The sequence below is a fragment of the Gadus morhua genome, chromosome 10 (genome assembly GCF_902167405.1).
Source record: "Gadus morhua chromosome 10, gadMor3.0, whole genome shotgun sequence".
NCBI classification, from domain to species: Eukaryota; Metazoa; Chordata; class Actinopteri; order Gadiformes; family Gadidae; genus Gadus; species Gadus morhua.
This window is the reverse complement of record NC_044057.1, coordinates 20,656,342-20,669,475: the sequence shown is the minus strand read 5'-3', so window position 1 is coordinate 20,669,475 and position 13,134 is coordinate 20,656,342. Positions and strand designations below refer to the sequence as shown.

Below are 13,134 nucleotides of genomic sequence, written 5' to 3'. Positions count from 1 at the left end.
AAGGGGTTCAGTTAACCGTGAAGAGGTGGAAAATACAGCAGGTGTCCCCATAAACCAAAATAAGAACAGGGCTTGCAGTTCACATTCCACATACGGACTCCATTAAAGCCTGTGTCTGCCAAACTGCTTAGCTTTAACCACACTACTCTGTCTCCTCCCCAAAGCAATCCTCTTGATGTTCTGGCCCTCCTTTATTGGCCCAGCTCTAACCTAAAGCCATGGTTCCCTGGAGCCTTGTCTTTGACAAGCTCTGTTATCATTACTTATACAATATGTTAAATCACACTCATTATGTAAATATTGTGACATTTCCTTCACTGTGCAAATAAAACACACCGATTGCAGTGTCGAAGGAAGCATTTTTATTGTGTTGAGAATCAAATATTTTCAGGTTCTTATTTAACTACCTATGGTATACAACTTCTGATACAATTTTGTCTGGTATTTAGTGTTTTTAATGGAACCTACTATACTTGGAGCATACCATACAGACTAGATGAACTCAAGGCTACCCAGAGACTATGTTGGTTGCCACCAATGTCTCACCATTGAGATTCTTGGCCTTGCACGTGTACTTCCCAAAGTCGATGGTCTCCATGTCCACCACAGTGATGACGCTCTGGGAGATGAGGGTGGTGCGTCCCACCCCCCTGTTCACCAGCCTCTTTGAGTCCTGGACGTCGACCGGGCGCTGGCCCTGCAGAAGACGGTCAATGGAGGTCATGACTAGGTTCTTCTGCACCGACAGTCATACGACACCACACCGTCCGCATTGGGGAACATCTATTGTGTTTACCATTAGAGGTACTCTCCAGGAATCCCCCTCAGGGGATCGAAATGATAACCCTACCGGTTGGTCTGTTCGGCTCCCCATCATGATTCATATCTTTTTTTTTATATGCTTTAATATAGAGTGAGATAGTTCGGAAGGTATTGGAGATAGAGGGCCTAAATGGTACGCGCTCTACCTGGTGCGCCACCGGGCCCCCCCCCCCCCCCATCATGATACATTTCAATGTTTGATTGTGGATGTTTACCTGACCAGGGTAGGACCAGCTGAAGCTCACGTCCACGTCCGGCTCCCCCATCACGGTGCAGGTGATGTTGATGGTCGCACCTCCTCTCACAAACTCATGAGAGGCCTCGACGTTCACAAACGGAGGCCCGCTAGGAACTGGGAGAACGTTTAAAAACATTATACTTCCATGCGGGTGAGGGGCTTCCTCAGTAACCTGTTGCACACAACTACAGCATGAACCGGAGTAAATTCAGGTGTGATCCTAACCCCATCGTGGAACCCCCTCATTTTAGCACCCGATCTCGGTGCTCCGTGTACCCTGAAGAAGCACAAAGCAAGGCCTTACCCTCAACGTAGAGCAGCTGGAACTTGGTGGAGATCTGCGGGGTGCCCTTAGTCACGGCCTTGCAGTAGAAGACCCCCTGGTGGTCTGGTCCGGGGCTCTGCAGGACAAAGCCCCTGGTGGGGTCGTACTTCACCTGGGTGCCGTTGCCGGAGATCTCCGCCGGTGGGACCTCCATGTGAAGAGACACCTTGGCCTGGGGAGAGGTGACGCGGCAGGGCACCACGGCGGGCTTGTCCGGGCGCAGGTAGACAATCTCAAAGTGGAAGGCCGAAGGGACGAAGAGGTTGTCCTTGTCTGGTGGGGGGGGAGGTAACAGGGGGAGTGAGAGCGCCGTCTTGTTGATGGATCTTATGAGGGCGACTGGAGTAGTGGATGAGGTGGACCACACACACACACACACGGACACACACACACTCTCTCTAACTGTGTAAAGTGCTTTGGGTACCTAGAAAAGCGCTATATAAATGAAATATTTTATCTTTATTGTAGGGTTAAGTATGTGGGTGCGGAGGTCCTTCAATAACTCAAACTGTTTACCGGTGAAATAGATGTACGAAGAAGAGCTTTGGTCTGGGTCTTTGTGGCAATCCGATCCGTCACAGAGTATGACCCAGCAGCTGTAGTCCCCCGTGTCGGCAGCAGAGGGCGATGTTAGAATAAGCTGGCTGTACTTGTCACTCTGCTTGACGCTGGGAGAAGAAAAGAAAAACGAGAGTTACGTATGTAACTACAGTTCTATGAATTCTGAATGACCGCCAGAGGCAGTGCTTAACATTGGATGTTATCCATCGCGCATGCCGAGTATTTAATATCAACAAAGTCACACGTGACCGGGGATGACTTAGGGCCGCCCGTCTAAATAAGCCCACGTCACTCTCCAAGATGTCCCTTCAGAATCTTGTCGCAAGATTCCGAGTGACAGAGAACTCTGGCGGTCATCCAGAATTCATAGAACCGTAGTCACATACGTAACTCTCGTTCTATTTCATTCTTATTGACCGCCAGAGGCAATGCTTAACACTGGATGACTACTACCAACGCAGTCACGAGGAATCCTGTACCCACCTATTAGGAAGGGCCTAAGGGGTCCTGAAAAACAGCCACTGCGTGGTGAGCAGCTACATTGACCCTGTAAAATCGGGCAAAGGTGCACGCTGAAACCCAGGAGACCGCTGCACAAATCTCACTTAGAGGCACTCCTCGTAGTGCTGCCCAGGAGGTATGGAGACACTCCTGATGGATTGGCCTCTGATGTTAAGAGGCAAAGGCCCTTGGCTTTTATGTCTCCTCAATGACCTCCACCACCCACTTGGAAAGCCTCTGTCTGGACAGCGCTTGCCCCTTCCTCGGGCCCCCGTAGCACACAAAGACTGGCGAAAACCAACAGTTTCCTGTATGCAACATCTCAAGGCTCTCACCGGGCAGTGTAGTTTTGCGGAACTAGCTTCCTCATCCGGTGGGTGTGAGGGGCCATAAGCTGCTAGCTCTTTGACCTGATTAAAGTGGGCCGAAGGCAGTCTCTTTGGAAAAGAAGATAGGCTACCTCTTTGCCATCTGAGTTCCAGCGTATGCACTGTTCCCTCACTGACAACGCATGAAGCTCACTCATACACTTGGCTGACGCGATCGCTAGAAGAAAGGCAACCTTTGTCGACAGCCATTTCAGTGGCGCCTGATCCAGGGGATCAAACGGGGGGGAGACGGAGGGCTCCAAGTACCAGAGGTAGGTCCCATGGGGGAACCTTGACAGCCCGTTGGGGGTTCCTCCGCTGGGCTCCTTTAAGAAATCGGGTCACCAAAGAATGAGACCCCCCCGCCTGGCTATCAACCTTAATGTGCCTGGATGAAATGGCAGCCACGTAGACCCCTAAAGTGGAAGCACATAGCTTCCATTCCAGTAAGGACTGCAAAAAACGCAGTATCATTGGCACTGAGGAACACTCCGGTACCTCTCTCTGAGCCTCAGACCACATGGCAAATATCTTCCACCTGTTAGCATAAAGTGCCCTGGTAGAGGGAGCTCTTGAGACTATGATGGTTTGAACTACCTCAGGTCACATTCCATTATAAGTGGATCAGTGAAAATATGCATCCTTTAAATCTATTGATGTCAATCAGCATTGCCGTGCGACGGCCTGGAGCACTTCCGCTGTCTTTAGCATGTGAAAGGGCAATACTTTCAGATAACTGTTCAGCCCTCGTAAGTCCAGTATAGGGCGAAACCCACCCTTTTTTGGAACTCAAAATTACACTGAGTAAAACCCATCTTGCTGTGTCTGAGGATCTACGATCTTGATGGCCTTCTACAGGAGGGTGGATACCTCCTGGCTGAGGGCCTGTCGCCTTGTGGGATCACTGACTGTAGTTAGTCTTATCCCCCTGAAAACTAGGGGGCCGGTGTCGGAATATGAGATTGTACCCCTGGGAAAGCGTGGCCACCACCCAAGAGTCTGTAGTGCAACTTCCCCAGCAGATGAGGTGCTGCTGGGCGAAGCGCCCGACGCCCGGGCCTGAGCCGTCAGTAACTGCCCCCACGTCCTCTTGGGGGCCTGGGGGGGGGAAACCCAGACCCCCGACCCCTCTGTGCCTGGGTTGCAGGCCTTGTTGGTGCCCGACGGGGTTGATAGGGTCGCTCAGGAGCTGGTGAGGTCCTGGGATAACCACTAGGACGCGCTGGCGGCAGAGGACAATTGCTGCAATAACCTTGTGGAGGCTGCTGTCTCGGTAGGGATGTAGCTCCCTGAAGGCTAGCAAACTGCTGCCATGTCTGGTTAGCCTGGATGCCACGATCCAAGGCCTGTTGTGCTGCTGGGCCAAACAGCTCTCCCGGAACTACGGGGAGAGTGCGGAGGGTTCTCCCGCATGGCTCTGATAATGGGGACTGGGCCAGCCATACCTGGCGGCGAGCCAGGGTAAGCGACGACATCAGCCTACCAAGCTCTCTGGTCATGAAGGCAATTGTGATGTCACTAAAACGCTGTCACAAAACGCTTTTAAAACTGCTTGTAATGGCTAATCACACGCACCTGGTGGCATAATAGACCCCTTTAAAATAAGTAAATCACAATCAACATTTAAGAACATGGGGGGATATTTGGAGACTAACAGTAGAATACTAATGTGAGTCAGGTAAATGGTTAAGGTTTTCAACTATTTAAAGATTACCAGCAATGTGTAAAGTTGATGTTTATATGTGGTTTGAATGTTGGTATGGTGCTTGCAATACAGAGTAGGCCTACAAAGGTCAGTTTGCATCGTAGAAAATATTATGCCCGAATGGATTTCACTTTAAGATGACAATTATATAAAACTGTATAGAATATATTGTATATAGCATACAAAAAAAAACAATTAAATGTATATGGTCTACATTAAGAACATGGGGGGATATTTGGAGACTAACAGTAGAATACTAATGTGAGTCAGGTAAATGGTTAAGGTTTTCAACTATTTAAAGATTACCAGCAATGTGTAAAGTTGATGTTTATATGTGGTTTGAATGTTGGTATGGTGCTTGCAATACAGAGTAGGCCTACAAAGGTCAGTTTGCATCGTAGAAAATATTATGCCCGAATGGATTTCACTTTAAGATGACAATTATATAAAACTGTATACAATATATTGTATATAGCATACAAAAAAAAACAATTAAATGTATATGGTCTACATTAAATGGTCTACGAAATTGTCTAAATATGGTGGCACCCAATGTTTTCAACCTCTAGATGGAATCAAACTCCCAGATCTAATCTTGAGTGTAGTTGCCCTTTGACCACCTGAGGCGGGAGTCGTTGTATGTGTTCAGGTAGGAGGGATACGACCAGCCGATGCTGGCGCCTTTACATCGCAGTTCGATGTTCTTTCCAGGGTTCAGCGTTGTGGTCCCGCCCAGTCGCAGGAAGCGTCCTTTATCCAGCACCTGGGTCAGTAAGGACTGGCCCCGCCCCCCTGTCTCCTTTTCCTTTTGTTTGGAGATCCGCCCCTTCGCTCTCTTCCCACCTGGTCGGATTTGGTTCCCTGCCGCATCTTTCCTGCGCTTGGCTTGCTGGCAGGATACTGCAAAAGTAGATGAAAATAGTTAAGAATGGAGGGGAATCAGAAGGGACCTTGCGATACGTTATAACAAAGATTTTTGATATGCTATGTATTGCGTATGCTATCGGAATATCGTATCACACGCTTGACGGTAGTAAAGCGTGCGATACGATATTCCGATTTTATTTTTGCGATTATGTATCTGGTTTAACGATGGGGATCGGATTTGACATGTCCGTCGGTGTCCACCATTGTTTTTTAAATTAACCTGGATAACCCGAACAAACTGCACTCTAAAAAGTATATTTTTGAAAAGTTGAAGTAAAGCACTGTTTTGAATAAGTCTGATTGAGATTTCTGCTTTAGTGAAGGCACTGTACTTTTGTGTATTATATCAAATTGAAATTGTGCTTTACTACAATGACCTAGCCTAGAAATCTAGACGCCCCTAGCGGTAGCAAATTTAATTTGCAGCCAGGGAGGTCTAGCCTTCTGTCGTCGTTTTTCGCTGCTGGAAACAGAAAATGGGACAAGCCAATCAGATCGTGAGGGGCGGTATCGAGCCGAATGACGACAGAGCTGCGACGGTTCTGTGTTAAAGGTAAACAATAATGGCTGCTGCTGCTGGCGAACCGCTGTCTTTCGACTCGGCTTTGGCAGCGACTCTTCAAGACTTTAAGTTATAATTTTCTTTGAGAAATGAACAAAGAACTGCACTGAAGTCTTTCCTGGAAAAGAAAGATTTATTCGGAGTTTTGCCGACCGGATACGGTAAAAGTTTCGTCGTTGGTCTCCATTCTCTCAATCCACCATTCGCAACCATGTTCGCAACACTTCCCCATGGTAATTTCCGTCGCTCTGACTACGTCACCTTCTTCGTTGCTCGGATTGGTTGTAGCGCTATTCTATTGCGTGCAGAGGGAACTTGAAAGACAACCGTTTATCCCCCTCCCACACTGCCACCGTACGAGACCAGACCCAATATCTTTCCGATATGGGTCTGGCTTGCCAGGCTAACATTGACCTGCTATTCTATGCAAATGCTTCAATTAGGTTTTATTGTTGAACGTCAACGTCTTTTCCAGCAAGATTTTTCTTGCTGAAGCTGCCAGTTTTTCTCCTCTTCAATCTCATCGTCCACGGTCAAGGTCACTCTGGAAAACTGTAAGTTTAATGCAGACAGTCATGTTTTACAAATGTTAATTGTCAGATAACAAATGGTCTGCCTGTATGGGTCAAAAAATGTAGGCTACGTCTTAAGGGTGAACTTTAGTTAACTAACTGAACCGGACCAGCTAGTTAAATCACGCTAACTTTAGGTTAGCTTAACATGTTCGATGCATGCATGTAACGGATTTTGTGAAATGTGTTAGCCATATTTTCAAACCACTGGTGTGCTAAAGGTAATGTGGCATTACAAATATAGTGATAGTTTTGCTATTAACCGATCAGTAGCAGCAGCGTTCTGCTGCTATTTAATTTAGCATTTTGCTAAATTAGTTGAACTGAAACACACTGCCGGTGTTTCAGTTCAACTCGTGACCGTGTTAACTGGTGACCAATGACCATCAGCCGAATGCGTCGCTTGTTGTCGTGGCTACGGCAGCTGTTGGATGGAAATCGGGAAAAGACTCGCAGCTGTCCTTGCGAATGCCTCTTTGATTTGTTTTCAATAAAATGTAAAAAAAATAGCCATCTCATTCCTATTTGGGGTCTAATTGGAGGAAACTTGTCACGCAGAACCATTTTAGGCCAAAATAAATGGAAAATGTGTGTGTTCTTTTAATAATAAATACGGGATTCGAACTCGTACCATTTTGGGGTAGCCTTCAAATACTTCAATTTGAGATTCCATTCCATTGTGCCGTTGAGCGACAGAGCCTTGATCAGCTGCAGTACTAAAAACCACAAATAGTCTTCCTAAGCGCAGGAGGCAGCCAGATCAACTTCTGACCCGACTGTCCATGTTATTATAGACAATGGTATTTGTCTCGTTTCCAAAAAGAAGAGGCCATACACCAGTTATTCAAAACCTAATGTTTTTCCTTCCACTGCCTACAACCAAGCCAAAAACACTGTCCTGGCCGCGTTCACATCTAGCGTTTTTTTAAATCTGCCAGCGCTTGTTTTACATTATATTCCTATGGAGCAGAGCGTTTCTGGAAAAAGTCACGGCCGCTTTTTTAAACGCCTCTCCCAGCGTTTTTTTCTGCCATACGGAGCGTTGAAAAAAGTTCAACTTTCAGGAAGAAAGCGGCCGACGTCAGGCGTCTTTTGGGCAACTGACCAATCACAAGCGGAACATTGACACTTCGTCACGAAGGAAACTCTCAACTGTCAAAACAAGAAACAATGAAAGTGCCGGTGGAGCGATTAATAGTTTTAATTACAGAACATGTCGAGATCTACAACATGTCTAATGGGCTCTATCCTGGATACATAGTAGGCGGGTAACGTCGGGTCTAGAATGGGTTCGTTGATAGGCAATAGAAAAAACGCTCTTGGCGCTTTTAGGGCCAAAAACGCTGCCAGCTTTTCTTTTTGTTGAAAAAACGGTAGGCTCAACTTTTCCCTATTACAAAAAACGCTAGATGTGAACGTGGCCTAACAGTGTTTTTGGCTGGGTTGTAGGCAGTGGAGGGAAACACAACATTAGTTTTTCTCTATAATAACATGGACACTAGTCGGGTCACAAGTTGATCTGGCTGCCTCCTGCCCTTAGGAAGAAGATTAATTGTAGTTTTTAGTACTGCAGCTGATCAAGTCTCTGGCTCAGCGGCACAATGGAATGGAAACTCAACTTGAAATATTTCCCACCCAAAATGGTATGAGTTCGAATCCCGTAGTTATTATTAAAAAAACACACGTTTTCCAATTAATTTGGCTTAAAATGGTTTTACGTGACATGTTTCCTCCAATTGGACTCCAAATACGAATGGGATGGGTATGTTTTTGACATTTTATTGAAAACAAATCAAAGAGGCATTCGCAAGGACAGCTATGAATCTTTTCCCGATTTCAAACAGCTGCCGTAGCCACGACAACAAGCGATGCATTCGGCTGATGGCCACCAGTTAACGGTCACGAGTTGAACTGACACACCGGCCGCGGGAGCGCGCATGCATTCAGTGCAGGTGGAAACTAAACTAATTGCCCCTAGTGGGATCAATACATTTGTATTGTATTGAAGCACACAGACACTACGCTTCGATTTCACCCAAGGCTGAAAAAGTACATGTTTTTCTAAATGTTGGTCATCAACAAGGTTGTAAAGTAGTAACTTCAGGCACATCTGTCAAATTAGTGTTTTTTTTCCTTCCGACGTGTTTAAGCTCTTTATTCATTCATTGCGCCGTGGTTGAACTGACCGTTGGGTTCTCTGACTCTGGTACTTCCACGTAAAGACTCGTGGTGGGTGTTATCTTGCTCATGTTGGTCGGAAGGGAGGGTTTATTATTTTTTTCGAAATAAAGGGACGTCGGTCTAGTGGGCTAGCGTCGGAGAAATGACATGAATAGTTTTTCTCACCGCCATGTATACTCGGACAATTCATTGGCTGAAGCATTTCTTTCCCCGGTACGATAGGTGGCGCTATGCCCATTTCAACTAGTGGTAATAGAGTACCGGTTGACTTCTTGACGTCACTAGCAACAACAAACTTAACCGAAGGCTGCCCCGGACGGCTTGTTGTCGGAAGCTAACGTTAGCGTAGCGTGATACCTTATCACGTGGTTTCTGAGGTTTTCAGTATTTCTACAAAAATTGAGCTACGCTGGTGGTTTTATCCAGCCCTTTGTCCTTTGTTGTTTTAAATCCGAAATGGTTCCAGACGTCAGACTTTACTTGGGACGGCTTGCTGAGCGGGGTTTTACCTGCGTCTGTCATTTTTTCTCTGCGCGCTTGAACGTCAACCTGACGTAAACGCGCTGCTGCATCATAGATTTTTTTTTTTCCCAGCCCTACTGCTTTCATCCCCCCAGTCAGTCATCTTGAACCAAGCAGGGGTGTCAAGAGCTGTCAGTAAATTCCCTGAAATCGAAATCAACGACGGATGCTTTCTCTGCTAAAAAGGTGAAGAGGCCAATACCAGCCGAAGCTAACTTCTATCCATCCTTCCCTACTGGAGAAACTCAGGACAGCATGGTAAAAGAGAGGATAGAACTTCTGACAGATGTTAAGATAAGGAACCACGAAAGGGTAATAACAGACAAAATGGCTTGCACGTTTGCCAACAGACGACAAGAGGTGGTCAACCAAGAACCCAGCATTCAAGACTTTAAAGACAGGTGGCCTGTCTTGTTCCATCAGAAAGAGGTATGCTAACAATGGAACTGAAATGGATCTTGAATTGAACACTGTTTATTGACAGAATTTACATATTCAGTTAAACTTTTCGTTGCATTGACATTTTGCCTGTTGTGTATGCAGGCTTTAGTGTTTACGTTGTTAAAGCTGGGATTGATAAAACTGAGATTGTATGTGAGGTCAATTGCTTTTCCTTTTTATTTATTCACTTTCATTTGTTTTAGATCAATGCAGAGTTCCTGAGGCTCATGGCTGTTCCTCTTGAGGATAAGTTCTTTGACCAGTTATACATCCACTCAAGTCAGCTAATCAGAGTCATCCGTGCCAAAGGTGGATCAACATGCCAAGACTGCTGACATCATGGACATTTTGGACCAGGTACACCTAGAACATCAAAAGTAGCACGTTTCCTTGGTTGTCAAAATACCCCTATGTATTAAAGATGCATCATCCGGGTTAGCTTGGCTCCAGCGCCGATAGCTAAGGGGATTAATAGCGTGCCTCCACTGGCAACAAGAAGATGAACTAAACTAATCACTAAACGCTGCTGTTTATTAACCAACTTATGTTAGGGTCGTTATTTCTGGCACGTGTTATTTTAGGACTAAATGCATACCGGTAGGAACCCGCATGGGATGTAAACATCCCATGGGAAATGGCAGGGTTAATAAGAAAAAGATGATGCACAAAGCAGATGTAACTGATTTCACTTCATTGGCAGAAGAATCACATAAAGAATAACAACATCATGTCGTCCAAGTTTTCTCAACCAAAGGAAGAAAGCTAATCAAATCCACATTTAAAGTAAGGATTATGTGTTTTATTTTCTCCTGTAATATGACAATGCATTACGGCTGTGACTTCCTCCTTCTCAGTTTGTCTTTCAGTCACTAGTACTACTATTCACATGTCACATCATGCCAGGTGAAGCCAAAGGCAATTTTCCACCTTGTGTGGACAATAAAGTTGTAGGATTTTTCTCTTTTTCTTCCTCCAGAATAGTGGAGATCTATGGACGTCACCGTTGAAATCAAAAGGGGAAAACTGCACTTTTCTTTAATGAATAAACCAAAAGAAAGGCATCCACAAGGAGAAGCTGAGGATATGGAAAACTGTGATCAGTACATACCGCCTTGGAGCTCCACCCAGGCCAGAGCCAGGCAGAGGACGAAGCCCAGCTTCATGATGGGCTGCAACAGGCGGTCTGGGTGCCTCTAAGGTGGGACAGGGGTGGAGAACCCTCGGATACCTGGGAGAAGCGTCACGGGCAGTTGGAGGGTGGGGGTAATGGCGATAGGACCGTCTGGTGTTTTTAACAGAACTCGGTTAGACTCCTAGATCCATTCTCCTCTTAGACCGAGAGGAAAGTGGAGTGGAATACTTTGGGCTCCCCCACCCTCTTAATAACTCTCTCTTTCCAGATGTCAACGGGAGGCAAATATACTCACGCATGTAAGCTCTGGCGCCCTCTGCTGGATAAATACAGCGCCGGTGAAAGTTCAGTTTGTCTTTGCGACGACTACAACGTCAGCAGACAGTTATATCTCAAATTCAATCATTACCAAAAGAATTGTAGTGATTTATTAAATCAACACAAGTCTTACTTAAATAAAACAAAAACATTTGTTTTATTTTATTGTTAGTAACAAATGATAACACATAATTCCATCGTGGAAACGTACATGTTCTGAAAAAATCATGAATTTACTTATCTGAAGGGCAAACCGAATCCATGAAAATTCAACATTAGTAGAAATTGCATTAATTGCACATTAAACAAAAACTCCAGGTCAAACTGATAATGGTTCAAAATATTATTTCCTCAATGTAGTCTAACAATGCAAAGATGCACCAAAAAGAGAAGATAAATATTCCAACATTATGCTAACTAAAGTTTAATTATATATATATATATATATATATATATCCTCAAGAACACATTATATGCCCACAAGCCACTATCAACATGTTCAGAGAAATTGATGGTAAAGTCAAAGGAACAGGAATTTTTAATTTCCCAACAGTTTGAGGGTCAAACAATACTATCAGATCCTCAAAACAACAGGTCCTAATGTGGATATGCGGACTACATCTGATAGGTCTCTCTTCAATGAACGATGAACACCAGACAGCCATAACTGTACAGCGACATAGCTAATACAAATAACAGATAGAAACAGACGGAAAAATACACAAGTCTGTAATACTCTGACAGAGATTAAAAACAGAGAACATCTTTGTTTAGTATAGGAATGTAACATCAAATAATAATCAAAAAACTAAAGAAAAATATCGAAACAATTTAAAAAGACGACTCAACGTAACGTACCAACGACTAGTAACCAATCAACTGTCCCACGTGGACGGATGACCTGCTTACCCTTTAAGGTCAAAGGTTAGCAGTAACCGGTCATTTTACTACAGCAGGTCATTTCACTACATTTGTTCACTCAATTTGTTTTTTACAGGTCAAATATGGGTGCAACAAGTTTCTGTAGCCAAATCTTATAGAATAGTCTCACAATTTGGCACAGGTTAAATGACACTTGTATTTAATACCTACAATTACCACCAGAGAGCATCAAGTGTAATAATAGCACAGCTTAACACACAATTTAATCAATTCACTTATTTGCGTATCTAGAAACTAAAAAAAAGATAAAAAGACAAAAATAAACGGATCACCCTGGCTGTAATTTATCTGTACAGTACAAAACAAGAAAGTCTACAGACAGAAACAAACCCTCCATCGAGATGCACAGTTTAAAGCCTGTCGACCTAAATTCAGAATGGGCGTCGTTCTCTCCAGTGTGTTACCTGTCCTCTTCCCCACCCGGCCCGCCCGCCGTGCCTCTGGCTGGCCGTCACCCTCTCCCAACCACGTTACCCTGCTGTCCGGACATGCCCGACCTCGGCATACCCCTCCCCCTGCCACGACCCCTCCACCGATAAAACATAACATTTACATGATACCTTTTTAGAATAGAGAGAGAGAGAGAGTGTGTGAGCGAGCCGGGTAGACTTGCAGCAGACGAGGGCTCATGTCAAGGCGTAGCTGCATGGATGCATTGTATCATGCATCGGTCCCCCTCTAATGCCCGACTTCTCACAAAATGTTTGTTGTTGTGCATGTTTTATCTGTATTGTCGTGTATCTGTCGTTTCCTTTCTAAAACTTGCTGGTCTTTTCTTGGCCGATGCCTCGCTCCGAGTCCCCCGTGCCCGCGTTCTTCCCGCCGTGGTGCTGCTTCTCCTGATTGGCTGTCGGGACCTTGCTCTGTATGGTGGTGGCGGCACCGGTGGTAGAGGAGGTGCCTGCGCCGCTGCCCTTGGGCCGGGCCTGCAGCCGCTTGCGCTCCTCGCTGTGCCACATGCCGTACCCAAAATAGATGACGAAGCCTGCGAGACCAAGGACGACGTGGAGGGAGGAG

The 13,134-nt window shown here is 45.4% G+C and overlaps 2 protein-coding genes and 1 long non-coding RNA gene across 9 annotated transcripts in view; 1 reads left to right on the top strand and 2 right to left on the bottom strand.

Annotated features, from left to right (window-relative positions):
* Nucleotides 1-339: 339 nt before the first annotated feature.
* pdgfrl (platelet-derived growth factor receptor-like) lies at nt 340-11,121 on the bottom strand. The gene is made up of 6 exons (XM_030369136.1): nt 10,834-11,121; nt 5,141-5,420; nt 1,902-2,053; nt 1,365-1,658; nt 1,038-1,174; nt 340-697 (listed from the first exon to the last, which is right to left on the bottom strand). Exons 1-6 carry the CDS (start codon nt 10,886-10,888, stop codon nt 509-511), a joined length of 1,107 nt encoding a protein of 368 aa, XP_030224996.1. The 5' UTR covers nt 10,889-11,121; the 3' UTR covers nt 340-508.
* On the top strand, nt 5,831-12,361 carry LOC115552801 (uncharacterized). Of its 3 annotated transcripts, none has more exons than XR_003978373.1 (4): nt 5,831-6,563; nt 9,635-9,713; nt 9,929-10,082; nt 10,702-12,361. It is a non-coding gene; the product is annotated as an uncharacterized LOC115552801 (long non-coding RNA). The 3 variants fall into 3 exon arrangements; XR_003978374.1 differs by lacking the exon at nt 5,831-6,563 and adding an exon at nt 8,779-9,542; XR_003978372.1 differs by lacking the exon at nt 5,831-6,563 and having other exon boundaries at nt 8,783-9,713.
* The window catches only part of slc7a2 (solute carrier family 7 member 2), a 20,932-nt gene continuing 19,493 nt past the window's right edge, over nt 11,696-13,134 (bottom strand). For all 5 annotated transcript variants that reach the window (XM_030369130.1, XM_030369131.1, XM_030369129.1 and 2 more), the window contains one exon: nt 11,696-13,102. In XM_030369130.1, the coding sequence (XP_030224990.1) occupies nt 12,873-13,102 (230 nt within the window). In that variant the 3' untranslated portion in view covers nt 11,696-12,872. The remainder of the gene's footprint in view (nt 13,103-13,134) is intronic.

What these genes read in the sequence shown, in the direction of transcription:
- pdgfrl (XM_030369136.1), bottom strand. Translation starts at nt 10,888, where the DNA reads ATGAAGCTGGGCTTCGTCCTCTGCCTGGCTCTGGCCTGGGTGGAGCTC. An exon ending in TACAACGACTCCCGCCTCAG is followed by an intron (nt 2,054 to 5,140) that starts GTGGTCAAAGGG and finishes TTCTTCTCCCAG; the next exon opens with CGTCAAGCAGAGTGACAAGT. An exon ending in CCAGCTGCTCTACGTTGAGG is followed by an intron (nt 1,175 to 1,364) that starts GTAAGGCCTTGC and finishes ACGTTCTCCCAG; the next exon opens with TTCCTAGCGGGCCTCCGTTT.